At 45.8% G+C, this 27,813-nt stretch overlaps 8 protein-coding genes across 8 annotated transcripts; 3 read left to right on the plus strand and 5 right to left on the minus strand.

The window, feature by feature from the left end:
- Nucleotides 1-1,857: 1,857 nt before the first annotated feature.
- On the plus strand, nucleotides 1,858-2,394 carry ColSpa_05332 (uncharacterized protein; the record flags this gene model as incomplete). Its single annotated transcript, XM_049271544.1, has 1 exon — nucleotides 1,858-2,394. The coding sequence occupies one exon, from the start codon at nucleotides 1,858-1,860 to the stop codon at nucleotides 2,392-2,394; it is 537 nt and encodes a 178-aa protein (XP_049127501.1).
- Nucleotides 2,395-2,641: 247 nt separating this feature from the next.
- ColSpa_05333 (uncharacterized protein) lies at nucleotides 2,642-3,549 on the minus strand (the record flags this gene model as incomplete). The annotated part of the gene is made up of 2 exons (XM_049271545.1): nucleotides 2,642-3,394; nucleotides 3,445-3,549. The coding sequence occupies 2 exons, from the start codon at nucleotides 3,547-3,549 to the stop codon at nucleotides 2,642-2,644; spliced, it is 858 nt and encodes a 285-aa protein (XP_049127502.1).
- Nucleotides 3,550-4,112: 563 nt separating this feature from the next.
- ColSpa_05334 (uncharacterized protein) lies at nucleotides 4,113-5,933 on the plus strand (the record flags this gene model as incomplete). Its single annotated transcript, XM_049271546.1, has 1 exon — nucleotides 4,113-5,933. The coding sequence occupies one exon, from the start codon at nucleotides 4,113-4,115 to the stop codon at nucleotides 5,931-5,933; it is 1,821 nt and encodes a 606-aa protein (XP_049127503.1).
- Nucleotides 5,934-9,161: 3,228 nt separating this feature from the next.
- Nucleotides 9,162-9,829, plus strand: ColSpa_05335 (uncharacterized protein; the record flags this gene model as incomplete). The annotated part of the gene is given in 4 exon segments (XM_049271547.1): nucleotides 9,162-9,296; nucleotides 9,348-9,489; nucleotides 9,572-9,588; nucleotides 9,599-9,829. Coding segments are annotated over 4 exon segments (525 nt in total).
- Nucleotides 9,830-17,214: 7,385 nt separating this feature from the next.
- Nucleotides 17,215-18,230, minus strand: ColSpa_05336 (pathogen-related protein; the record flags this gene model as incomplete). Its single annotated transcript, XM_049271548.1, has 3 exons — nucleotides 17,215-17,533; nucleotides 17,618-17,999; nucleotides 18,062-18,230. The coding sequence occupies 3 exons, from the start codon at nucleotides 18,228-18,230 to the stop codon at nucleotides 17,215-17,217; spliced, it is 870 nt and encodes a 289-aa protein (XP_049127505.1).
- Nucleotides 18,231-20,757: 2,527 nt separating this feature from the next.
- On the minus strand, nucleotides 20,758-21,307 carry ColSpa_05337 (pisatin demethylase; the record flags this gene model as incomplete). Its single annotated transcript, XM_049271549.1, has 3 exons — nucleotides 20,758-20,886; nucleotides 20,982-21,119; nucleotides 21,185-21,307. The coding sequence occupies 3 exons, from the start codon at nucleotides 21,305-21,307 to the stop codon at nucleotides 20,758-20,760; spliced, it is 390 nt and encodes a 129-aa protein (XP_049127506.1).
- A 601-nt stretch (nucleotides 21,308-21,908) lies between these two features.
- Nucleotides 21,909-22,430, minus strand: ColSpa_05338 (cytochrome P450 monooxygenase gsfF; the record flags this gene model as incomplete). Its single annotated transcript, XM_049271550.1, has 2 exons — nucleotides 21,909-22,169; nucleotides 22,194-22,430. The coding sequence occupies 2 exons, from the start codon at nucleotides 22,428-22,430 to the stop codon at nucleotides 21,909-21,911; spliced, it is 498 nt and encodes a 165-aa protein (XP_049127507.1).
- A 2,187-nt stretch (nucleotides 22,431-24,617) lies between these two features.
- ColSpa_05339 (extracellular serine-rich protein) lies at nucleotides 24,618-25,309 on the minus strand (the record flags this gene model as incomplete). Its single annotated transcript, XM_049271551.1, has 3 exons — nucleotides 24,618-24,750; nucleotides 24,804-25,179; nucleotides 25,240-25,309. The coding sequence occupies 3 exons, from the start codon at nucleotides 25,307-25,309 to the stop codon at nucleotides 24,618-24,620; spliced, it is 579 nt and encodes a 192-aa protein (XP_049127508.1).
- Between the last annotated feature and the right edge of the window lie 2,504 nt (nucleotides 25,310-27,813).

Below are 27,813 nucleotides of genomic sequence, written 5' to 3' on the forward strand. Positions count from 1 at the left end.
TGGAGGTCGCCGCCCTGATCAGGCGAACGTCATCAAGATCAAGGAATGGGAAGAATGCAAAGACATCAGTGAAGTCAGGTCATTTATAGGGATGACTGGGTTCTACAGATCATGGGTCGACAGATACTCGGAGATCACTTTGCCTTTCCAGAAACTCCTCAAAAAGAACGCCACGTTTACCTGGGGGCCTGATCAGGTCAACGCTATGGATACCCTCAAGTCCAAACTAACAACTTCTCCTGTAATCATTTCATTATCCTATGGCCCAGAAGCTGGGTTAGTGGTCATCAGCACAGATGCGAGCCTGCAAGGTTGGGGCGCAGTACTAAGTCAGATGATCGGTACCCAGAGGGCTGTGGCAAGGTATGAAAGTGGTATCTGGAGAGGCGCTGAGTTAAAATACGACTCTGGGAAACTGGAATTGAGAGCGGTTTTGATGACATTGAAGAAACTCCGAAACTACGTCTACGGTATCAGATTTTTGTTGGAAACTGATGCACAGGTCCTAGTTGCTCAGCTCAACGGAGGGTCTCACGATCTTCCTGGCGCCCTAATCACTAGGTGGATTGCTTGGATACGTCTTTTCGACTTTGACGTCAAGCATATACCGGGGACGAAGAATGTGGTAGCGGATGCGCTATCACGAAAAGCACCAGGGCTGTCCGATATCGAGGAATACGAGAGCCCTGATCAGGTTGAAGATTTCATCGACGCCAACCTCTACTTTGTTCGACTGCACGAATCATTCGGAGGATCCAAATCCGGCATTTCAAAGACCTCTCACCTGCATCAACTCCCTGAAGCATGGCTCGCCCTGATCAGTACTGGACTGACCGAACGAGACAAATCATCTTCCATCTAAAGACACTATTACGCCCAGATGGAATATCACAGCATACTTTCAGGAAGTTCAAAATAGAGGCCTGGTGTTATCTTGCTCGAGATGGCTATTTATACCGCCGACCAACAAAGAGATGCCCGATCCCTAGACGCCTTATTGACGACCCAAAGATTCAGGAGAACCTGATCAGGAACGCACACGTCGAATCAGGACACGGGGACGCGATGCAACATTCCATCGGCTTTCTGTATCCTATATCTGGAAAGATATGTACCGGAGGGTGCAGGCCCAGCTCGCGTCATGCCCATCCTGTCAGAAGGCTCGATCAACCCGGATGGACGACTGGCACATCGGTACAGTCCCAGGGGAATTACCTTTACGAAGATATCTATTGATGTCCAGTGGATTGGTTCCTGGGCACTGATCGAGGGACGTTGTGATATGACGGGTTGGCCCGAAGCAAGGAGGGTAAGGACTGTCACCTCTGATCAGGTCGCCGACTTCATCTGGGAAGACTTTTTCTGCCGCCACGGTGTCTGTGGAGAGATGATTGTCGACGGCGGACCAGAAAACAAAGGGACTGTGGACCGCCTGAATGAAAAGTATGGTATCAGAAAAAGGGTTATATCAGCGTATAACTCAAAGGCGAACGGGGTCAATGAACAAGGCCATAAACCCATTGCGCACACCATCTTGACCTGGTCAGACGGAGGAAAAAGAGATTGGGGGAAAATTGTGCCTACTACGCTGTTTGCAGACCGAACGACAGTCCGCGCACCAACGGGCTACACACCTTTCTTCCTAACTACAGGATACGAAGCGATCACACCCATCGAAGAATCTACCTTAACTTGGAGAGTATTAGACTGGGGACGAGTTCGTGACCCTGATCAGGAACTGCTGCCAGGATACGCTCCTTTGAACAACTTGAAATCGATAGGGAGACTGCAGCTAAGAATGTGGCTTTTGCGAGACAGAAATCTGCGGATTACTATAACGCACGCCATCAACACACAATGCGGTCAGAGAAGCTTCAGCCTGGCGATTTAGTTCTTGTCTTCGACGAGAAACGCGCAATCGACAAATCGAAAGCTAGGAAACTTACATACCGTTGGCAAGGCCCTTTACGAGTCCACTCTGTGTCTGAGAACTCGGCATCGTACCGCCTAGAGACGCTTGCTGGTGACCTTATCACGAGGGCCACATACGCTGGGAAACGTCTCAAGAGATATATCGAGAACGACGCCGGTTTCTGGGAATCGGAGGATCCTGCGTGGGCCAAAGCCAAGCTCAAAGACGAAATAACCCCCTTCTTCCCAGCCCAGGACCACCAAGACGAACTTTGGGAAGTAGACATGGCTCCTAGCCCTGATCAGGACGAAGACATCATGCAGACACGATCGAGGCTTCAACAGCTACGCCTCGAAAAAGAAAACGACACGCTCCGCAGAGAACTAGAGCATTGGAAGTCATCGTCCAGACTTGCGATTGACATCCAACCCAAGGACTCGGCAAAGGACGCGCAGTATACTGACATGACACAGCAAGCCTGATCAGGCCTGCTGTCATATCCTTTCATTTTCCTTTATTAATGTCTACATCGCACTGTCATTTCCATAACATTTCGCACGCATTTCCTTTCACGAAAAGTTCATTGATTCGGAACCCTTATTGCATTCATCAATAAACTTGGGGACGAGGTTATCTGGGAAAGGAAACGCCTGATCAGACCTAGAAACATCCCAGAATCACCCCAAATCCTAAGCCCAAACCACCAAGTCATCAGACAACCCTATATCCCTAGTCCGAATCCTCATCATCACCCTCCGTCTTCCAGTCAATACTATCCTGCACCCAGATAGAGCCATCCAAGATACCAGGCGACTTTCTCTCCTTCTTAGAAAGCCCCTTATACTGATCCTTGATAAGTTTCATAAGGTCAGACCGAAAGAACTGCGTGGAATCGATAGAAGAGATATTGTTAGGAATGCTTGAGGGGACGCCGCCGCCGCTGGCTCTTCGCTCTTTGGTGCCCTTTACCCGACCCATGTATCCAAACTCCTGGTAAAAGTCCTTGTTTCGATAGCAGCATTGGACTTGAGTCTCGTGGTAAAGGCAATTGGAGCATGCATTGCCGAATTCGTTAGGAAGGGAGACGCATTCCCAGAAGGGGACGAAACAGGCGACCTGATCAGGCCCAGCCCGGACAGCCTGCCAACCCTTTTCGCAGCATTCGCAAGGGACAGCATTGCGACCACCAAGGCCATGGACAGCCAAGGCGGCGCCAGCCTGCATGCGACTAGCAAGCTTCCAAGCCAGGGATCCAAAAGCACCCTGATAACCGGCATAGACGAAAACGCGACGCTTGAACAAGCCAGTCTTGGTATGATCTTGGAGGACTTGAAGGACATTGCCTCTTGCGATAGCCTGCCAGAAGGCCTGAGCAACTTTCTTGCGAGTCTGACCATTCTGAATTTCATCGGCAAACTGGACTTCGCAGTAGAGACTACCGATCGGAGACTCGAGTTTTCGCCACACTAAGGAAGTTGCGATCTGTCTGATCAGAGCTATGAACCTTCAACAGGGAGTAGGGGACGACTTACTGTGGCATTGACAGGAGTTATGGCCAGGTAATTGTTTCCAGCAGGAGGGTCGCAAGTAAAGAACCACGGGTTCCAGGCAGCTTCAGGCTTGCGCTTGGGAGGCATGGCGATGTCTGATCAGGGCTGTGGTGAGAAAGTTAAGTTGATTTGTTGAGTGGTTTTGAGTTGCAGAAAAGATGAAGCTTAAGAAGCAACGTGAAGTTGTGTGGAGGAAGAGAAGAAGTGATCTGAAGGAAGATTCCTGGCCTCTTTTTTTTTATCCTGCTAACTACGGCCTGCTTCTTCTAATTCACTGATCAGAGGGAAGGAACTAAGAGAAAAGAAGTGATTCACTGTTGTGAACAGGAAGAAGTTATTCACTTTTGTGAACATTGGGCAGATGAACAACTATCTTCTTTACCTTCCTGTATCCACCTTTTTACTCTTTCTCTTCAGCAACTTCGAATTGCTCCTTCCCTCACAACAAGGTCAAGATTCGTCAGAAACAAAGCTATAAAATAAGCCCAAGAAACCCGCCAACAACAACTTTCACTTTTCCTTCTTCCACCACCACCATCAACTTCAGCCACACAATTTCGAGCCAACCAACAATCAACAACACATTATTCCCTTTTTCTTTTTACTTTCTCACCCTGATCAGACCCATCTACACACATCTACAACTCATCATGTCTTCCTTCCAAGCCGTTAACGTTATCTGGAACGCTCCTGCCGGCCCAGATGGAACCAACAACATGTGGGTTTTGGAGCACTGCCAAACTCTCTTCGAGGAATGCCGCATTCAGAATCTCAGCGACAATCTCCCTGATCCGACTAAGCAAACCACGAACGCCATCAAGATGCCGCAGAAATCACAGCACGCGCATCCCGAAGACCTCAAGCCACTCGAAGGGTTCACAGACCCGGCTACTGAAGACCCTATTACTCCGCTGAGACCTCCCAACTGTCCTGGTCCGTCTGATCAGGGCGACGGACCTGCTCCCATGTGGATTCCGAGTAACAACGCGTCTGCCATAAGCATGATGTATAATCGCTGGGGCAAGGGCTTTTCGCAAGATGGTTCTTGGGGGAAGTGGACAAACAACGAGTCAAAAACCTACCTCCCTGGTATCTACAACGCGGTTGGACATTTGGTTAAGCAGTCTTGGATGGCCTCTGACGATGTCCAAAGTCTTGCGGCATTTGCTGCTCGAGATGCCAAGGTCAATTGCTTTGTTGCCGACAGCCCTCCTTGGAGCCGCGACACCCCTACTGTGACGGCCAGACCTGATCAGAAGGACCGGATTCGAAAGGCGGACTGCCTGGCGTTCGTTACCCATCACATCAATCATTTCACTGCCCTCTTCGTTAACCAAGTTACTGGACGATCTTTCTGGTATGACAGTATGTGGAGAGACGGAGATGCAACCCTTCGGTACGCTATTGATATGGACCGTCTCTGCAAGTTCTATCAGAGCGTCAATGCTGCCCCCAACCTGATCAAGGTGATCCGCATGAAAGCAGGCATTGTGATCGGCCCTCAACAGCCTGACGAGTGGACTTGCGGAATGCATGCAGCGGAATTCATCAGATGCTGCATCCGAGACAACGTTACCAACATCGCAAAGAGTCCGACTTGGACGAAGGTTTGGAACGATAGCAGAGGCAACGTCATTGACCACGTTAACCATTTCTGGCGTCAATGGGTTACTGAAGAGTTCAGTAAACCAGGAAACTACGGCAGAAAGGACCTTCGCAATAAGCCGAGGCTTGTACTGGACAGTTATGACAAGAGACTTCGACAAGAAGCATCCAGCAAGCCTGATCAGACTAAGGAGGACACACCGGAATTCTCTAACACCTTTCCTGGGACTTTTAAGCCCATCAAAAAGACGCCTTCTTCAGCACCTCAAGACGACGATCTCACCAGTCTCTTTGGTTCGATGCGCCCCCCCTCAGATACTGGTGCGCCACAGGACCAGCCAGGCTTCTCTACCACGCCAGCCCCAGAAGGTAACGTGGTGAGGCCATCTCCTAAGCCTGATCAGGCTCAGGATGTAGACGACGAAGAGGAGGTTAGCGATGCTGAGTCTGAGGCCACCGCGAAGCCCGCGCTCCCGCGCTGCCCCCTTAACCTCAAGCGATTGTCTAATGTGGCTTCTACTGCGTACATGAAGGCTGAAGGACAGCGAAATGCTTATGAGAAAGCCCTGTTCAATACACAGGAGCAGCGCCACAAGCTAAGGGAGCGCAGGGTCAAGTCTATTACCGACTACACCAGGGACGAATATGTTAGTATGTTCGAGAACCCTTATGAGACGGTGGCAGTGCGACAGCGCCCTTGGCAGCTGTTTCTACGACCTACAATTGCACCTGGATGGGAGGGTCATAAGCGGTATGATCAGGGACGGGAGTGGGATGCTAAGTTCGAGGAGGAGCGTCTCGAGGCTGAGAGGGAGGCAGCTCGTAACGAGGCGAGTGGCTCGAGATACTCTTTCCGCCGCCGCTAGGAGGACATCACAGGTCTGATCAGGGAGGATACAATAAGGAGGATTGGTTTTTGCTTTTACATGTCGTCTGCCCCTATGCTTTTACACTTTTCTCCTTTTAATATGTTGCGCGAAGAAGAAAAAACTGGGGACGATTGGAAAGGGGCAGGGTTTCGCGTTTTCATTTTTCCTTTTATCAGCCTGCAGACACAATCACAGGCCTGATCAGATGTGACTAAGCAGGACCCTTCCAAGTACAAAAGGGGGCTCTAGTCAGATACTATCACAGAGATCGGGATCTCATCACGAAGCAGACAGAGAAGCTTGACATCTTTAGACAGGCACTTAGACAGACACGGACGAATTCATCACTTTGATATCTAAACAAGACGTGTAATAAGTGACTGTTGCTTTGTTTCCTTAGGCCTGACTAGACCTCTAAGGTCTAGGAGGGTATCCTCCTCCTCCAGAGATCACGACACACACATGCGTACCACTTAGCAAACAAACGAACAGGGCAAATGAAGACGTGAAGGATACACTTTTCTGGTTTGCTCATGGCCCTGATCAGGCCAAGGAGGACCTGAAAAGAGTAGTATTCTCACGGTCTAGGCGTTGGGGTAGTCACTTGGGGTAATCGGTCACTCAGGTGCACTCGTGACGATACTGGGACCTTGGTGTTTGGTGTGGTTTGTGTGTCAACTGCCCACTTGCTGGCTTCCTTTATCCCACGCAGTTTTCAAAACCCTTAGCTAAGAAGACTACTAAAAAAAACGCCTAAGAAGATTATAGTTACCCCTTTAAAGAAAAGATACTAGAAGGCTAATAGTAAGTATTTACTTAATTACTATAAGTAATTACTATAATATTAATTTACTTTTAGCTATTATTCTTTATGAAATCTGTAAGTATTAGAAGTTAACTAATTTTCTAATAGTAAAGGTACCCTTTTAACGTTTTTATAAAGAGATTATATATAATATTTCTTAATAAGATAACCTTTGCTTTTAGAAAGCAGTTATTCTTATACTCTAGGAGGCTACTAAGACTTATCTTATAGCTATATTTAAAGGTATATAATTACTATAATTAATTACTATAATAACTAACTTATATTTTTTTAGCTATTTAGTTAACTACTATTTATACTAAGAAAGTTATTATTATAAAGAAAATATAGACTATGTTAAGTCTATTCTTCTTACTATAAAGCTAATAAGCAAAGACTAATACTATTATTAACCTTTTTTAAAGTCCTTTTAGTTCTTAGATAAAAGCTATTTAGTTCTAGTTCTGGTTTAAATAAAGGAAAAAAAAAAAACTAGCCTAATTACTATATAAAAGCTTATACTTAAGTAGTATTATAAAAAGGCTTTAGGAAGAGAACTATAGTTTAATAAGGCTTTAGAAAGAAAACTGTAGTTTAATAGTTAAGGGAAATACTATAGAAGGAAATAAGAATACTACTTAAGAGACATTTCTATAAATAAACTAGTACTAAGAATACTATAAAAGATTACTACAAATAAAAGATCCTATTACTAATACCTAACTTTCTACTTATAAACCTCTATATAATATACCTTTTTTAACTTATTACTTAGTAATAAATTTTAATATTTTACTTTTAAAACTACTAGTTTTTTCTTCCTTGTTATTAATTAGTTTAAAACAACTAAATAAACGTTATAATTAAGATCTTTTTTAAACCTTATAAGGTCTTCTATTGCTTTATTAACCTTAGCTTTTTCTTATAATAATTACCTTTTTTCTTTTTTCTTTTCTTATAGCTTTAACTTTAATATCTTCTTTTTATTACTAAAGTATTTATTCCTAAGCTTTTATATTAATTTATTAATATAAATATTAGCTTTAGTAGTAGTAAATCTCTTTTTTAGTAACTTACTATTACTAATAAAGATATACTATTACTAAAATTATTTATTAAATTACTGGTTTTATAAAAATATAAGAGTACTAAGAAATAATATAGATAACTATAATAGTATATAAAAAGATTAACTTTCTTATATATCCTCTAAGTTATTGTTATTGTTTTTATTATCTTCTTTATTCTTATTTGCCTTAAAGTTAATCTTTTAGCTATATATAACCTTATTAACTAATAATATAGTACTATTCTTCCTAGTGTTTATACCTTATATCTCTTTATATAGATCTAATAATCTTAACTCTTTTTTAAAAAACCTACTTATACTTTAAGTAAGTAATTAAAAAGTTCTCTTTTACCTTATTACTATAAGAGACCTTTTTATTATCTTTATTAAATATATTACTTGACTTATAAGTAATAAATGTCTAAATAAAAAACCTCTTTTTTTTTACTATATACTTATTTTTTATTTATTTACTAGTTATAAGATTAGTAAACTAGCCCTTAATATTAATTTATATTATAAGATCTTTAAAAACTAGCTTTTTTGTAATAGTTTTATTAGTATTAAGGTTTTTGTTGAATGGATTCTCTCTTCCTGAGAGAACCCGTTTGTACGATCGTACTCGGGTTAAAGTTAGGGTGAACCAAAGATGTATTTTCCGTGATTATCTTCCTAACTACAAGACTTGGCTTTCGTACACAAGATATATGATCTCGTACGTCCCTGAGTCAGTTCGGCATGAATATACTTTTGATCCCCTCAATGGATAACCGAGGGCCGAATATCCAGTCTGTGCCCTCTGCCATGATGTGTGTCCCTGAGTCGTGCGTGTCGTACAACCAGCTGGTGCTGTTATTCCAACACTCACAACTTTTCTTTTGTGACTGCACGACTCCCTGCGGTGTCCAATCAGGTTGCGCTGATTGTGACATCAATAACCTCATCGTACAACCCTGTGGGTTAGGCCACTTGCGTTGTACGATAAATCACCAATATCAAAACTCCAGGCAACTGTCCATTTCCTTCTTGCCTGGTTGAGCAGGCAAGTCACGTGTTGGTGAAGTTCCTTCCTTCCTCGTTGACTTCACTTCTGCTCCTGCTGTTGACGTACCTTCCTTCCTTCGTACGGCAACCTTAGCTATTTAAACCCCTTCTCACTTGTTTTTTTCTTTTCCTCTTTTTCTTTTCTTCTTCACCCTTCGCACGCGTCGTTTTCCCATACAATCGATCAACGACGATCTTTCCCCTTCTTCCTCAATCAACTCCAACAACAACTACTTGTACGTAGGATTTCCTCTCATACGTTTCCTCTTACTGATTCATCAATAGCACCTCGCACGATCAATCCATCATGTCTCTCGCTGCCCCCGGTGGTTCGATCTTCGGCAACATCGGTATGCATACCGATGCGTCCGGTGGTCGTTGGCTTCGTCTTCCGACTGGCAACGCCAACAATCGCGCTCTTCTGTTGGCTCTGGCCATCAACGTACGTTGCTTTTGTCCTTACCTTGTCTTCGTACGTTAACCTTGACTGCAGGATGAGGAGCGTCTCATCATCAACATGCCGTCGCGCGATATCGAGATCCGCGTCACTAGCAACACTTCTGTCCAGCAGTTTGTTGCCAGCATCATCCGCCGCCAGGGCTACTTCCTTGCGGTCTTGGTTCAGTCTCGTGGTCGTGCGGCCATTGCCTGTGGCAATAAATGCGCGACTACTGACTCCCGCGCTTCCGCCAGTGCACCCGCATTCCCACCTTTCAGGGTGGCGCCTGCGCCGAGTGCGTCTAGCAGTCGCACGGCGCTCGCTGCACCCACCGCGGTCGAGATGTTGATTCGTCCGACAACCCGGGCGATGATGATGACGATGATGACAACGGCGGCCCCAGCAACTACAAGGCTCCCAACGTCACTAATGCTCGTGAGCCTCGTACGCCTGGCAGCAAGCTTGGCAAGAACATCGGCAAGGGCGGTCGCTTCCTTGGCACTTCTGCCAGCCCCATGGTTATCGACAAGGAGTAGTCGCACAACTTCTCTTCCCTGAAATCTCGTACGACAATCAGATGGATCGCACGATATGGTAATTCGGGAAGGTTGTGGATATGGTGGAGGTACGATCCGACATTGATATCGGAATTGGTAGTGGTCAGGTATATCAGATACCTTCTTGAGGTTACACTTCGTTTTCAGATAGTTGGTAACGTACGGCGGTGAGGTCGTACGAATTAATTGTCAAGTGTTTTCTCCTAATCTTTCAACGTACGCCTCGATTCGAATCCTCAATGTGTTTGTTGTAATCAATTGTCCAAGTGCTGAGTTTGGCGATTTCTTGGTGAAGGCGTCGGCAGGGTTATCTTTCCCATCAATCCATCTCACTTCTGAGATCTCTTTCTTTTCGTACGACTCACGTAGACTCATAATATCAATCATAAGCCTCTTTTCATCTGTTGTGCCTAGTCGTACGAGGCACTCGTACAGAGATCGTGAGTCTGAACAGATGATAACTGGAATCCTTGGGAGTTGTAATGTACGAAGGATCTTGGTAAGTGTCGTACTAAGGGATATCCCACTATCAAATCCTGTGGTCATCCCGTACAACTCGCTTGCAAGTACGCTTCGTGTGACTCTCTTGCACTTTGTTGAACTCCAGTGTATAATGTTTCCTTTGATCTGGAAGTCTGTTGTCGTGCGAGCTGTTTCCTCAGCTAGTACGATAACAAATCCAAGTTGTGACGATAGATCTGAGTTGTTTGCAAATGATCCATCCGTAAAGATGTACATCTTCGCACGATGGAGATCAAGAGGGATATATGTAAGACCTCGTGTAGGGTTATCGATTTGCCACTGAAGTCGTACATTCAAAGCTTCAATATCCTTCTTATCAGGCTCCTTAGTTTGGGCTGCAGTTGACAGGTCGTACGATGCCTCTGGTTGACAGATAGATGCGAGGTATGCTCCTCTTGCCCTTTGGGAAACATACTGCTGATGTGCATCGTGCGCATCAGGATCAACGAGTTTCAGTGCTTTGCCTGGCCTTTTTGAGTAAAGGTAATGTGGTCATTGTGCGATTGAATCTTTCCCCATTAAAGTCAATTTCACTGTTGGGCGATAAGGTGGTCTTTGGTTTCGCACGAAGTCCTTTCCTTCTCAGCTCTTCTTCTTCTCTCTGGGAGAAGGCAAGTGTAGCAAAGCTAAGTGTATCGTCTGTCTGCATAGCTGTAATCCCGAAGGTATCCGGTCCTTCTGTTGTATACAGCAAGCATGGATCGTACGTTGACTCTGTCATCTTCAGATCTTTCTTGTGATGCTCAGAATAGGTTTTGTACCAGTATAGGCCTGACTCTGCTAGGCCGTATAGTGGTTTCAAGATATGGAGAAGTGTGTTCTTAGGGTATTTGTCTTCTAACTCCTTGGGTAGTCGTGCGATAATTGTCCTGGTTAGACGATCGTCCGACTGTGTATATGCCTGAGTTATGTCTCTGAGTTCCCCTTTGCATTTGTAGTCTCGCACAAGGGTAGGTCCAATCGCAAGTATGAGCCTTTGGCTCATCCGTTGGATAGTAGGTGCCTGGGTTAAGAGTTCTTCTTTCTCCCAGTCCCCATACCCTTGTACGACGAGTCTTGACTTCTCGTACGGCTTAGATGACAAGTTCTTGATCTCTCGTACCATCCGTGTCTTGTAGATACGGAGGTGGTCATGCTCTTTTGGATTGTACGGTACAAAGGTGAAGACTCCCTGGTTAATAAGGTTGTCTATCTCTGTTTGGTCTGACTCTTCGTACGGAGCACCTGGTGTTGTAATCACATTGTCAAGCCGTAACTTTTCTGCTAACTCCTTGTGGTCTTTTTCTTTCTGAGATAGAAATGCTTGATTGGTACGTGGTGATTGTCGTACAGCCCTTCTCTGGCCTTTCTTTGGTCTTCCTCTCTTGTTTGGCTGTTTCTGAGGAATAGGTCGTGCGATATCTGAATCTGACTGTGCTGTGTCTTGATGGTATGGTTTGACATGTGTCGCACGAAACTGTGTAGGACCATTGACCATCTTGACTGTCACTGTATGGCCTTCTATAGCCTGGACTTCGTACGGTCCAGTCCATCCCTTGTTTTCTCTCCATACTAGAACCTCACTCTGGATCGGTAGTGATAGTATGCTCTGGAGGTTAGGGCCATTTCTGGTGTTGATCGCACGATTGATCTCTACTTCTGCACGAATGCTCTGAAGCATTTTCATTGCCTTCTGGATTGCTTCTGCCCTTTGGGTGATTTCGGGCGATGGAGGTGAGTCCTTGTTAATCCTTGGATATGTCCCAAAGACAAGTAGTGTAGGTACGATGCCGTGCGGACCAGCTGTGTCGTTCAATGCCTTCACAGCCATCTGGAGGATGGTTTCCTCGTCCGTGTTGTGCCCAAGCTCAGCATACAAGATATCGTACGCACGCCTCAGAGGAGCGTGAGCTCTTTCTATCTTGCCTACTGCCCAGTGGGCTTCTACTGGCATTTCTTCGCACGATATGCCCATGATGTCGGCATAGTTCCTGAATTCTGCTGATGCGAAGTTTGTACCTGGGTCATGTACGATATGGTCTGGTGGACCAACGTACGTGCTGATCCAGCACTTGCAAAGTGCATTCCACGTATCTCGTGCAGATAAGGACTTCAGGAAGGTGGCTCCTTGGAAGCTTGTCTCTGTGTCGATAACGTGTAAGGCGTTCTTGTCTCTTAGTCGTACGACATCCACAACTATCTCATAGTTGAAGTAGCTTTCGTCTTTAAGTGTGAACTTAAACCTCTTTGGTGCTGAGTCGTGCGATTGACAATGATGACAAAACTTCTGGACCTTTTCTAGAATGTTGATGTCAATGTTGTGATGCCCAGCCTTCTTCAGGAGGTGGTAAAGACGGTCCGTACGAGGATGTCCAAATCGTCTGTGAAGCCTTCGGAGTTGTCCTTCTGTGAAGAACATGCTGGCCTCTGTGCGACTAAGGTTGAAGAATGGGTGACCCCATTTCCGTACGACTGGGATAGGTTTTCCATCCTGCCGTACAATCACGTTGTCGACGTTATTGAAATATGCACCTAACCTGTCTGCATCGTACAATGAAAACAGGAACGGAGTAGGAGCATCAAGGATGTGATACGTAACCTTTCCAAGCTGATTCTCCATTTCCATAGTGCCAACCGATGTGATTGAGTCACTTGCCCCGAATCGTACGTTTGCTGATCCTGGTCCCCAGGATATTGCCGTACGAGGGTTCTCCCGTAGGTATGCAAGGACTTGAGGTTTCCCTACAGTAGAGAACTTCGCTGCTCCTGTATCCCATAGTTCCCCTTGGTACGATGAGATATAAGGATCGTGCAACAAGAATTGACAGGCCTCTGACGTCTTTGGTAATGAAAAGATATCCTCCCCTGTCGTGCGATGGAAGAATGAAGAAGACATTAGGAAAGCTGATGTCTCTTCATCTCCTGTAAATTCTCCCTCCTCATCGCACGATTCGTCCACTGGGTTTTCTCCTTCAAAGTCAAGAAGGTACGAGGCAAAATCTCTCTGTGGTTCTTGTTCAAGTATACCGCATGCCTGAAGGTATTGGTCTTTCGCGCGATTACGTTCTTCGTCCGAATGATTCGTAGACCAACAACCCTCCTTCTTGCACACAAAACATCTTTTCTTAGATATTGCACGATTAAACCTAGGTCGTGATGAAGGTTGACCTTTCCAAGGTTGTCGAGAAGATCCTCTGTTGTCTGACGGTCTATTGTACGATGGTCGTGGGTAACTCTTGTTGTTAGAGTACCTTCTATCCACGAAGTTGATGTCGTGCGACATAGACTTCCTGTCTAAAGCGACTTGTAGTGATGCTCTTAGACTAGAAAAGAATTGCTCGCACGTGTGATGTGCTTTAAGATTGCTTAGAGCAGTTTCTAGCTCTGGTACACCTCTGCACGCTTGGGTGACTTGCGTACGAAGCATAATCTCCCCCTGAAAACCTGGGCCAAGTGCCCGTTGTACGAGGGGTATCTTGTCTAAGAGTATCTCTAATACGTCCATCAGATTCTTGTCTGGATTGTCTTGTCTGACTCGTGCGAAGGATAGACTTGTCCAATCTGTCCAATAGAGAGTGTGGTTGATGTTAGTGTTAAAATGCATTTCTAACATGTTGTACATCTCGTCCCATCTCCTTGTTGGTCCAATGTGATGGAGATAAAACTCTTCCGCACGATCAGCCAAGATATCAGGAAATACTGCATGGTATTGGTCTTCAGTGATCCTGAGGCGTCGACAAAAACTGATAAAGACCTTTGCCTTGTCGTACAGGATATCGTACGGCTTGCCCGTATAATTCCTGTCCTTTCTCCATCCCTTTTGGAAGATTGAAATTGTAGTTGGCTCGCACAATCCATTCTGGACTATTCGTCTTGGTGGTAGGTCATAGATGCTGTCTCCTTGATGTAAAGGTGTTGTACGACCCTGGATTTGTGGAAAACTCTCAACCTCCTGTGTGAATCTTGTTCCAGGAGGTATGTTTCCTGAAGCTGATTGTGACTGCTCTCGTACGATTGATGTTTGAGTTGTCTGTGTATCGTACGGGGGTTCGATTGGCTCTGTTGTTGGTTCAGCTGTGTTTTGGGGTAAAGTTGATTCAGGGTTTCGAACAGGTGTTTGAGTTGTTGTAATCGTACGACTTGGTGTAAGTGCTGTACGAGTAGAAAGCTGTTCTTCTTGCTCATCAAACTTCCTCCCAATCTCCTTGATGAATTCAACCAACTGTTGATTCACATTTCTTATTGGCGGTAATCGGAATCCCTTTAGCTCAATAAGTCGTATGAACTCTGCCCTGAACGCACGATAGACCTTTTCCCATTGGAAGGTAGACCATTCGTTGAAATCTTCGTACAGTGATATTGTCAGGTTTTCCTTTGATTGCCTAAGATGAAGCATTTCCATGTTGATGTACGCAATGTACGTAGTCATCTCTTCTTCGGACGGTGCCTGTGTAATATCGACTGGATTTCCCCAGCGTCTAGGATTCACAGTCTTCTTCCACGTGTGCAGTGGGACTTCGCTCCTTGCACTTATTTCTTCGTACGTTGGCAGGTATCCATCAATGTTGTCATATTGGCTTTGACGATTGTCTTCTGGATCCTCTTGGGAAGCCATGTTGTGTTCGGTAGTCGTTTCGTATCGTACGACGTCAAAATTGGTTTGTTTGGTGCCGTGGCGCACACTTTGTACTCTACGTACAGTACAATAAAGATTCTCGTCCGGTTCAGCTTAGCAGGCGACAACGGGAATCTGTCTTGTACGATAGTAAAGCAAAAGTCGTCTTTATCCTATCTACCCGGTTCAGCTTAGCAGGCGACAATAGGTAGGATTAAGGCTTCTTAGCACAAGAGACTTTCTAGCGTGACCCCTTAGGTATCCCTGAGGATTTCTCGCCTCGCACGAAGTGCAAGACTACCCGGTAGCCCGGCCGTAAAGCCTAAGTCTTGTCTCTTCACTCTTGCTAATCTGTGATTGCACAAAGCAATCGCACGGATTGCCAAGCAACCACTGATCAGTGTTGAATGGATTCTCTCTTCCTGAGAGAACCCGTTTGTACGATCGTACTCGGGTTAAAGTTAGGGTGAACCAAAGATGTATTTTCCGTGATTATCTTCCTAACTACAAGACTTGGCTTTCGTACACAAGATATATGATCTCGTACGTCCCTGAGTCAGTTCGGCATGAATATACTTTTGATCCCCTCAATGGATAACCGAGGGCCGAATATCCAGTCTGTGCCCTCTGCCATGATGTGTGTCCCTGAGTCGTGCGTGTCGTACAACCAGCTGGTGCTGTTATTCCAACAGTTTTTATTATAATATAAATTAAAAAGCTTCTTTATAAAGTAATAAGTAAGCTTTAAAGTCTAAATAATATAAGAGTATATTAGTATTTATTAACTAGATAAATCTTTAGGAAAAGGTAATATATTACTTAAAGATTTATTATTAACTTTATTATATTCTTTATTATTATTTTTATTATAAACTTTAATAATATCTTAAGTAACCTTTTTATTAAGTTATTACTTTTTTATTAGCTTTTTTTTTAACTAATATAATAGGTTCTTTTATTTATTAGTAATAGAGGCTAAGGTAATTAGTTGAATAATAATAAAGCCTTTTATATTAATAAAAAGCCCTTTTTTGCTTTACTAGTTATTTATTATAGAAGTATAAGTAATTATAGTAATTATTTATAGTAATTTAATAAGAAATAATAATATAGATAGAAGTAAAGGGAAATAAAGCTTATTTAGCCTAGAGAAAGGGGAAAGTAGTGAAAATAATAACCTCCATAGGGATAATAGCAATATATTACCTAATTTAAGCCTTAATAATACAGGAAACTCTACTTAATTTCAACCTGAGGTATTTTTTTACTATGGTATGGCTGTTACTGCACTTATAACGCAGTCATCGATCAGGCTCTTAATGTTGCAATCGAGTTTAGACAACCACCTTAAAATTTTGAGTGGTTTATTGATGTCGATCTCATCGCCAGTCTTGAATCGCAAAAGTCTTGGCACGCACAATATACTTCAGCGCTACACAGTATGCGCCACTGATGTTCATCGAAAAGACTGGGAATTAATGAGTTAAAAACTCCCAAGATGGATTGTTATTCAACATGCCGCCTGCCCGCCGCAACAGATCGCTGTTCAGAGGCCTTCTTGGTCTATCGGGCATCACTCGAGTGTCCGAATCTTCCGTGATAAGCCGCATCGCACACGATTCGGAAGATACGCCGACACTGGATGATGGTTTGTCGGCGGTAGACAGGTAATTAGGGGAGCTAAGGCGCCGACCGTCTTGGCACAATAGATCCGATAACGAAAACCTGCAACAGACTGCACGTGCCATCCCTGGCAAATCACTATCATAGCAGTCGCACGGAAAATAGCCCAGCAAGTGGCGAGATAGGTTGGAAGTATAGAATAGAGAGTGAGAAGAGTGTTAGTCAATACCTGTAATGAATACAAAGCTTCATTGGAAAATCATTCGCCTCTTGATGCTTGGGACTGTAGCCTCCCTGATTTCAGCGGCCACGATAGCATCAGTCAACGCCGCTAAACTCTTCAAATATGACTCGCATGTTGAGTAGCAGAACACTAAGGTACTTTAGTTGCAAAGACTCCATGATAACCCGCAGAAACACAACAGCACCAGCCAAAGTTCGAGTGTCTTCCCCTCCACCATCTGGAAATCTTACAAACGCAAATCAGTTGCGTTTTAATGCAATCTATGCCCAATACCTGCTTTGTCTTGATTATTGCTGGTAATTATTCCATTATAACGTTGATCAGATAGACAAGTGAATGTTACATAGCCAGCTGTGTTTCTCTCTCAAGGAAGCTGCAAGTCTACTCCTTGTTCATCATTACGGGGCATCCTCCCGACCTTTGACCATTTGCGACGTTGCTATGCAGTTTACTTATTTCCTCGGGTGATAGCTTGACGTCGTACGCCACTGCCTCGTCGAATCTGGCTTCCGGCCCGCGGTTGTCAACTTTGGCCTCCTTACTGACTACTCCATCCGGGGCAATCTGGCGGAACATCTGCAGTGAATCGAACCACGTGTCTACAGCCTGCAAACGAAGTTGATCATCTACCCTTGCGATTGTCACACCCTCAATATCAATGGGCCCGCCATGAGCCTTAGCCGTGACCTTGTCTCCTTTGCTGCAGAGAGGAACGCCAATATCAGTTTCCAGTATTGACAAACATTACAAGGGCGGACTTTTTTTTATCGTAGTTAAGACTTACTCATTGAATCCGACGTAGTCGTTCTTCATAACTCCCCAATGACGCCACCTAAAAGCCACACAGGGTGGGCCGCTGTAGACTTCAAGTACCTCCCAAGCGAAGGTGGGCATCATTCTTTTGAAAGTCTTGTGGCTTGACGCGAAGTCGGAGTAATCAGGGCTGTAGTACTCGTTGGGTGTAATGACAGCATTATAAGTGCCCACCTTGAGCATGTGCTCACCCGTCTGTGGCGGCCCGCCGTTGACGGAGAATGTGTACTTGGCATGGTCGACAGTCCGCCAGTCATCGAGCTTTGTCTTGAATGAAGCCTCTACTTCCCAATTTTTTACGAGGTTTTCCACGATCTCTTCAAGACTACCAGCCTTATGGCTCATTTTTTTGCCTAATCAGTCGTCAGTACACCAGAACAACGCAGATCATAGTCTAGCCCCCGAAATGACTTACCCTCCCTCCAAACCTTGCGCGTCTTTGTGTAGTCTGGCGCCCTTCCATATCTCCATTGGACTCCTTCGTCGCCAAAAACTGCATTTGGAGTGGTAACATAATCCGGCAGTACGGTACGACCCGAGGACGCAGCCCCGGGCGTGGGGTCTTGAGCGTTTACAAGGACCATAATGATGAATGAAGCCTAAAGCTCAAGAAATTCCGAGGAATACAACAGGAGGCTTGCCTCCCTAATAAGACCTTGAAGAACCTGCCAAAAAGCGATGTCGCACGAAGGAGTAAGATGTCTCAAGTTTTCGTGGAGGGTAGAGAGACGCAGACGACGGGAACACAAAGGCCTTTCCACCAGGTGGCAATGCCTCAAGCTAAGCTCCTCACTTGAAACGCAAATCGCAACGGGATGCTGCGCAAAAAATGTTCCCCAAGTAACTTTTCCAGTGGCAGGTTGGATCGGGCACCTCTGCACGCGTTGGTAGATGGGACTGCGGAAGGGCTTCGAACGTCCGAGCCCCGGAACACGCCTCAAGCGTCTCAGTGTAGAACAGCCTGGAACCAGCTGAGAATGCCAAAGCGGACAAAGGCAATGTTACACAGCGGTGTACACCAGAAGCAAACAAGTTCAGATTATGCAATTTAATTTGCTGGACTTCGTCCCGGGAAGCGAATCCTGGCTCGTCTGACTTTGTTAGCACTTTGATTGATTCAGATATCCCGGCTATGCGGGAGAGAACAATATGATCATGCGTGTTACCTGACAAGGAGGATATAGGAGCCCGTAAACATGGACGAAAACTTGTTGTCAGAAGGAAGTTCGTTCCCACACGAGACTCGGTAATGGAGTCAGTGCGCGAAGTCTATCAACTGTATCTGTCATTAACAGATTCAAGTGGTTCTTTTATAAACACCAAGGCCGAAGCCCTCACCGGCTTTTCCGTACGCCTGTCATCTCAAAAAAGGAAAACCCGAGAGGAGGGAGACGCGAGAATGTTGACACTTGTTGAGCGGAACGCAGGGAGAGAAGGGAGGCTGCGATCCGGCTACCCCATTGGGCGCCAAAGCGTTAATAATCAGCGAGATCGACGAATCAGACAAACCTCCAAATTGTCTCTCCTCATCTGACTGGCCCCAATGTCTCTGATTCATCAAGCCTGCCACGGCTTGGTAAAATGTCTCAGTTTAATGGCCACGCGTGTACGGAAAGCAAGCAACTTTCCGATATTGCGATAGCCAATCATGTGCAGAGTTTGAAGACACTGAGTCGATCCAGAGTCGTGGCTTACACAAAAAGAAACGAGTTGGCGTGCTAGTGCCACTTGACCTCGTGGCCTGGCACGCTGGAAAAGTGAATCAATGCACTTCGCCACGCGACTATAAGGCATGCAGCCTGTATCACTCCAAATGTCATCATCATCATCATCATCATCGTTGAGGCGAAAGAAATCCTCGATCCCAACCTGACCGAACCCCTGTTCCCGATTTGGGGCGGACGACGGGAATTCGGCGTCTAAGACAACAGATTAGCCCCGTAGTGGGCTTCAAGGTTGGCGGAAGTTAGCCTTCCAAGCCGCAGAGTTCAGACTGGTATAGTTGGCCGTTTGAATGTACATTCTGAAGGTGTGAAATTTTACTAGCGCTGGGCGTGTCCAATCACACACCTCCTTATTCATTGAAACTACGCTAGTTTTTATCAGGATTCAAAATCCTTGGGGCGGTCTAGACAATGCGATATCCACCGGTGTTGCCAGCTCGGATCTCTCGACGTGGTTGCGCCGACGAACCCGTCATTCGCCGAACCTAAAAATGGAACCACGTCCGGAGACCCCGGGAGGAGGGGGCAAGATGTGCGTACCTAGTCTTTAGTCAACGCCTGCCCATCACTTGTCTGATTGAAAGATCTTGCTACTCAGCGGTCTGCATACAATTGACAGTCTTGTCTCAGAGCCGCAGCAGTTGATGACTTTAAGAAGAGCAATTGATCACTCGTTGATTTCATTAATATTATCTATTGTTTTAAACTTCTATATTACGAGAGACCAGGCAGAGAAAGCTACAATAACCCCCGAAAGTCAGCTCCAATACTTGGAAGCTGGCTGTCCAAACTGATAATAGGAGCCTGGCTCAAGTGTGTTTGAAATGCGATATTTATGGCTCTTTACTGAGATTTTATCAACGACATTGAATTCACGAACGCTACAGTTTGGGTAAACCTTTATTTTAACTAAGCAGCTGCCAAGCTGAAAAATGATGCCCGATCTATAGGGACTTCCCACGTCGTTTTCAGGCGGGAGCAAAGAAAAGGGAGAATTATTGCTTGTAGGCTTACATATATCTGTCTTTGAAGAAACTAGATAACTGAACTCCACGCAAAAACATTACACACACGGTAATGAGGGTTTCACTTGAAAGAATATAAGACATTTCTGCATAGTAAGGCTTCAGCTACAGCTATTCGGTGCGACTATATGCGTTCCCAGAAGGGTCTGGTTCACAAAGCATACCCATAAATACTACATACTCGCTGTAAACAGTTTTACTGACCTTTTGAAGAGAAGAGAAGAATTTGATCAGCGGCCAACATTGCAGCAGTGCTCGTAACAAGATGTAGCGAAAATCGCGAAAGATCAGATCCAAGTCATTCGGAGCCCTTTCCTAGCCCTTTTTTCTGGGTTCAACTGTGACATGAAGATTCTGGGGCTTCAAAAACCAAAAGGTACGAGCTTTTCACGATCCGCCTGGTGCTCCAGCAGGGCCGCAAAGCCTGAAGTCAAAGTCGCGAAAAATTCTAGGGATGAGCTTCGATATTTCCAGAATGGATGTATTTTTACCTAAACAGGTTCGTGACCCCACGTCAAACTTGGAGGACGTCGAGTAAGTAAGTAGACTAAAAACATAGGTACAGCGAAAGACTGGCTTGACGTACGGGTATCCAATTTCGGTTCATGACGGAAATCTTGTTGTCGTCATTGATTAACCATCGATCGGGGCGAAAGTAGTCAGCATCATCTTCGAACAATGTTTGGTTCCTGTGCTGGACCCAGGCATTGATGCCAACGACAGACTGCAAAGAGAGCAAATAGCTTTAGCTATCAGAAGTAGAGTTAAGCAGGCAAACCTGAATCTCACCCCCCCAGGAAAGAATCTTCCAGCAATACTAGCTCCGCCTTCAGGCACAACCCGTTCCGTTAGCAATCCTACGGCCGGATGAACACGCAGAGCCTCTTTGATGACGGCTTGGAGGTTAGGCATTTGTTGTCTTTCCTTAAATGTAGGTGTTTCCGAAAGCTTAACACTGTTTGTGAAGTCCTCAATCTCCTTTCATAGCTTCGCGATACTATCCTAGGTTTGAGCAAGTTATAAAGAACAGACGATAAACTGACACCAGTAGGGTCAGACCCAGCAAAGATGTTGTTAGCGCAGCCTGTAATAATGTGGTAGTTTGTGAACTTTTTGGGGTTGCCAGAGTGCTTGGGCAAGAGGAAGCTTTCCCCAGCAACCGCAACGTCTGCTTAGCCCTTTATCTCCATGACTGACTTCAGAGAAGTTCATTCGTGATCAATAAGCTTTTGAGTGAAGGCCATGACGTATATTGCAACATTCCCTCCATGACGATTGCCAAGCTTGCTTGAGACTAGCAGCACATACTTGTTCAAGAGAGGGAAAATGCCGCCCAAGCTGGAGTATATGGGGCTCGTGTCGAAGGCCTCAATGAAATTATCGACATCTTCTCCTCGATACAAAATTCGAGACGCTTTCCGTATGTCATCATTGCGATGGCATCGCACGTAAAGTACTGGAACTAATGACTAAGGTCAGCTGCAGTTGTAGTCTTCGAGAACTCTCGAAGTCGTTAGGAGAAGAGCGCCCCGCACTCGTCCACAAAAGGCTCGTAATGAATGAGAGAAGTCATTGAATAGGCCTTGGAATAGAACCGCCTATTATAGGCGTGGTTTTTAATATCCCGATCCGCAAAGATATTCCACATCTTCTCACCGGGTTGCCATGCGGCATACCAGTCTGACTTTGGAAACTGCGTTCCATGGCCATAGATAATTTTTGATGATTCCGTGTCGTTAATGCTGTAATTATCAATTCGGACCGTACCGGATGACTAGGCCTTAGAAAAACTCAGTACCATTGAAACTTTTAGTTTACGGGTCATCTTAATTCTACTATGTTCCTCATGAAGCTGCGAATTGACGTACTCAAGGCTGCCCTGTTTGACTCGATGTAAGTACCAAGGGTTTGTAAAGCGCCCCAATAATGGCCCCAGCACCGACCGTAAGGGAGATCGAAGCCATCGAAGAAAGGTGATCGCGAGTTGAGCGAGTACTGCAAAAGCTGTGATGGCCAATAAAAGTTGTGTGTTCATTTTGAAGAGGAAGAATCTATACTAGGGCGAGAGACGGTGATGGGACACCAGATGTGGTAAGACATTCAAGCCTTCCTTCAGCGAAGATACAATGTGAAGTGCTAGCAGACAGCGACGGTTATACAATGATGCCTCTCAGAACCGAAGTTTGTCGTCTGTCACGGCACAGAGGCTGTGGCAACTCCGCAAATCACGCGCTATAGCATGGGGATTAGGCCCTTGAGGACACTCGGCTTCTTTGACTGCCTGTGGGTAGCGGGTTTATTATTAGGGCGAATCATATGGCTTTGAGGACTCGTTAATAGACATCTTGACACGAAACCATTTCCCAGGCACAAACAACGATATGTCCCAGACGAGTGTAGTGCGTGGGCACAACTTCTCGGTCCGGCCTGCATGTATCGGTAAGCGGAGCTTGCGGCTAGCGATCCCTATTACCGTCCTGCACGTTGACATCTCGTTTATGTCAAGCGAGTCGAGGCACAGACGAAAGCAACTGATACTTCAAGGCATACTGACTCAAATCAAGCAATACGGCACGTCTTGAAGATTGGTCTGAACTTCATTGGAACGCAAAATCTGCCCTGATCGTAGGACTTATCAATATGTGTGCGTAAATTGGCGATCCTAATCGGTTTGTTAAGACTACCTTGCAACTAGACGCGGAGAAACCAAAGGTGATGATGAATGTCCCAGGCCGAAGATCGCCCCACATCCATAAACGTTCGTATGGCCGCCGGTTGACGGCATATCTTGTGGACCCGTCGCCGTGATGGTGTCCGGTCAATCCCAGGTTCACAGAACCTTGGTTATGATAGTATTTCCGACGGTTTGCACCGTGAGTCCCCGTAGACAACCGTACCGTTCTATTCTTCCTTGTCTTTCGAGTCGCGCTACAACCGCCATCTTAACTAGGCCCTAGTCCTGATAATTGATGAACAAACTTTCTCGTTATTAAGTAGGCCTTCAACTGTTTGAGGGTATCAGTTATGAGGGATGCAAACATGCGAGTATCAGGCAAAGCTTTCTTAAGAACACAGAAGCTAAAATCCCATCGTTCACTGGATATGAAACCTAAAAAGTGATCACACAGAATAAACATAGGAAATCAAAAGTAGTGACAGCCCATGATCCACTGCCTGAAAGCGCGTGTCTTAGCTGGCGAATCGGAATAATGCTTCTGTGAACAGATGATCGGATCTCGCCGCCAAGTATACATAGCAAGAGATGCATTGACTTCGGAAGAAGCCAATATTCTCGCTTCTTAAATTCTGACGACTTATCTCGTTGAGTCCGGGTGGAAGACAGTGCGCTGAGGCCGACTGTGTTTCCTCCACCTTCATCCAAGATCGTGCTGAACATGAATTGCTTATAAAGATGGATACAGAAAATGTTTCTTTTGCTGGCTGCTTCTCCCTAACGCCTGTACTGTTATCCAAAGGCACTCGATAGGCTGGGACTTGTAGCATCACCTGGGAGTGAGCAATCGAGTACTTCAAGAACAGCTGATTACTAACCTGATGCCCTCAAAATCACCCTCATCCCCATATACATATACTGCTATGGCGTTACGACGTCACCAGCGTGGGCAACTCTTATGATATATCCTAATAAATATCTCCAACGTCGCAACTGTGCCGCTATCGACATTTCGTAATGAAGATTTGCATTTGAATCGAGGCAGTTGAGGTGATTCAAATTTGTTTCATTGCCAGAAACAAAATCTGCTTTGATTGCCTTGAATTACGTATCAACGTGAAGCATTTGAAAGCTCATGGGCGACCAGTCGGATTAAAGTTTCCTATTGCCGGCCCATTAATCACTTTGAGCCACCCACGGAAAAGATGGCGGGATGGGGCCGTAGGATGAACAAGTTTGTAAAGCTTTAAATACAGAGTTTGAGTGCGTCCCAGCCTGAGGAGAGACGCATCGGCAAGTAGTATGGCTCGACGCACATACCCCAAAGTTGTAGCCAACCAAAACTCCGAGCAGACAAGCTCAAACGTCTAAGCCAAAAATTCGCAACAGCATTGCCACCTCCCTAATCATCTGTGTCTGTTCGTGAGGCTGTAGGAGAGCCAACTTTGGGTGATCTACGCGTGAGTTATATTGGGTAAAAATATAAACCACCACTTTATTGTTATAACAAACTTTATGCGTTGCCCACTACAATGCACCATCTTCCGCTTAGACAACAGGGGGAACGGCCAAGTTTGAAGGAATCCGGCCAGCGGAGCCACCAGCAACGTTCTTAGCCGGCACGTTCGCCTGCGATTTTCCGGCGGCCTGCTTGTAGGCTTGAACATCCGCATCTGCCTTACTGCTCAATTGTCAGTGTAACTCGCAGCGTATGGGAAACTCAAGGTCTCTTACGGGTTGATGATCATAACCATACCCAACTGGCAGTGCATTCCCTGGGCGCAGTACATGAGCATCGGCTCAGTGTTCTCAACCTGCACGTTGAAAGTGCCAACGGGAGACCCATCAGTGACACCAGGAATAAACCCGGAGTGAACGGCATTCGGATTCTGATCTTGGAGTGGCATACATGGCGCCTCATTGCTGGGGGCCTGGGTGACGGTGTGGTTATTGGGCCAGAATTGGAACTGTACGATGTCGCCGGGACTCGCTCTCACGATCTCGGGATAGAATAGTAGTGACTTTTCGCGGGTCGGGCTGCCGACTAGAACAGGAATGACCTTGGGAGTCGGGGGTGCTGGGCCTGGCGGTGCGGGAGCCGCCTGACGTTCTGTACGAGAGTGAGTAAGGGTCATAGCACAAATCCTCATTTACAGAACAGAATACGTACCATTAATGGTGGCGGCAACGGAGCCTCCGACCATGGCGGAAAGGTAAATAGCAATAGTGCTGAACTTCATTTTGATGACTCGATGTACTCGGTTCTTCGTACGGGTGCTGGGCGGGGTCGGCTGGGGCAGAACAAGACGCTAGATGGCTGTTGCAGAAATACTACTTCTGAAAGCTACATTCGAGGGGATCGAGGAGGATCCTGTGATATTTAAGCTAAGTCCTTGGACCTGCAGGATCCCAAATTGGCAAGCTACTCGGAACGAAATCACGCCAACAGACCCGTCCACTTGAACAAACCTTTTCTCCCATAACCTTCCGCACTGGGCAAGCTTCTCCCGATCATGAGACCGAAAGGCCAAAAAAACAGACATAGATTCAGCGAGTTGCCGCGATATGCAAGGGTAGCAGGGAAGCTTGGACATCTCGAAAGATGAGATGACCGAGCCGCCCAATAAGAACTATCAGGTGCCTCAAACGTGACATGTTTCGTTTCTTCGGCCGCATGGCATACCGAAGTGTGCTTAGAAATGGACACAAAAGAAACAGCAAGGAGGAAACACTAAACAATGGCAAAGTTGAGGATTGGGTGGAGACCTCGCTCTTTCGGACTGGTAAAATGGAGCTGGCCAGAGAGAAGGCTGTGGCGTTGTGTCAGGTCCCTGTGTTGGGACGACAAATCTGCCAAGAGAGGAGCTGCAGGAAATGACAACCACCTATCGGTACATCAACCTTAACGACTCGTACCGACTCGACACTCGGCTGAGTGGACATGCAAATTTACCAAGTTCGCGGATGAAACGGTTGCGGAGTCGTTTCGAAGAGCCAAAAGATGCCTGGGCCGCGGACTGGCTTATCCTGTACCGGTATTGTGAAGGTGGGGGATCTCCGAGCGTTGAGAGCTGGGGTTGGCGGGAGATCGGCTTAGCCGTCGTTGGATGCGCATGTCAGTGGAATGGCCGCTTCCGAATGACGAATGACGTTAATCCGAAGCGTGCGCGAGACGTTTTGGGTATTGATGACCGCAGCATTTTCGGACTATTAATGTCAGAAGGAGCGTGCGCATGTAGTGGCTGTGCCAGAAGCAGCAGTAATAATTATTGCGTTATTGGAGAACACGGGCCCTCTGAACCCTTTCGTATTAAAACACTCGCTCGCATTGTAATACATCATGAAGAAGAGGGTTTTCGCCGCCGTCGTATAAGGGTGGATTTACGATATCGTTGCGAGGCTCCTGTTGTCCGTCTCTCTCTTCGGCTTGCTCTTTCTAGCGCCTTTCCACTCGAAGAACAGGCAACTGAATATCGCCAAACAACCGATGACGGTGGCAACAGATAAATGCTCTAGAAGGCCTGATTAAGGCTCCGAGGATGCCTTCGGCCGAATACGGATAGATCCTCCGCGTCAACTCCACAATTCCGGACGGCTCTGCGTCAATGACAACCGTTGGATTTACGTTGGGAACATCACGGGGCAGCTCGGAGGTATTCCGCGAATGAAACATATTACAAGCGACAGCTAGGAAGATGGTGCAGCCCCGAATTTGTACGAGGATCAGGGGGAGGCAGCCGGAGCTATGTCACGCTCCTCGGAAACGGCCTGGGCAGCTATCGGAGTATGTTGTCCATTCACACTAACACCCACTCCCTTTAGGGTGAGTGAAGCAATTCTGAAGCAGATATTAACGCTTTAGATGTGTTAAAGAGGGGGAATCCCAGGTTTACCAGAATCTTGTGCTTGTGTTTTCGTTGAATAATTAATATTTTCAGCCTGGGTTGACAGAGACATTGACTGATGATGTGATGAGTTGTAGAGCGTAGTACCCGAGATGACTTGTTTGATACCAATTCAGCTGAATATATGTTCATCTTTAGAGTTTGTACGTATAACAACTTGCCAAAACCCCCGAAAACATTTTCGCTATCGACAACGATACCGGAGACGCGAGCAGGTCGATGCCGCTCTGATAAGTAAGTTGACAGCTTGCAGCCAAAAAGGTATATAGTAAAGCGCGACGAGGGCAATGAAACTAATAAAAGTATCAGCCAACATGAGCAAACCATTGATCTTTGGAACAGGGTTCAGAACGGGACTGTGGCCCTATCCCTTAATTATTCAGAATTGGACCAGTTCCCACAAAACGAAATACATCGCAAAGATACACCAACACAGGATGATGCGCCAGTTGCTTCATAGATATTTGGTAATACCACCCCACCGTGGTGTCAATAGAAACGTACGACCCAATAGATTTGAAGTTCTGCAGAAAATCTCTCAGGCCTTGTGCTTATTTTTGGCCTGCAGTGGGAGCTTCAGTAAGAAGAGGACGATGAGGAAGGTGACATCTCATAGAGGAAATTTTTCAAAAAACACTGTTATGACAGTTGTCACTCTTCGATCAGACACAAGTGATAAAAGAAGCTGTTTGCTCGTATTCTTTTTACTCCAAGTAGCTTTACCAACAAACAAGCCATCAATTACGAGTGTAATGCATTGAGAAATCCCGCCGGTCGCGCCAACTGCGGCGGTATCCTGCGGACGTTAATGAACAGGTATGCTTTCAGCCAAGATCTAC

Source organism: Colletotrichum spaethianum, assembly GCF_022836535.1.
Source record: "Colletotrichum spaethianum MAFF 239500 DNA, contig12, whole genome shotgun sequence".
NCBI lineage: Eukaryota > Fungi > Ascomycota > Sordariomycetes > Glomerellales > Glomerellaceae > Colletotrichum > Colletotrichum spaethianum.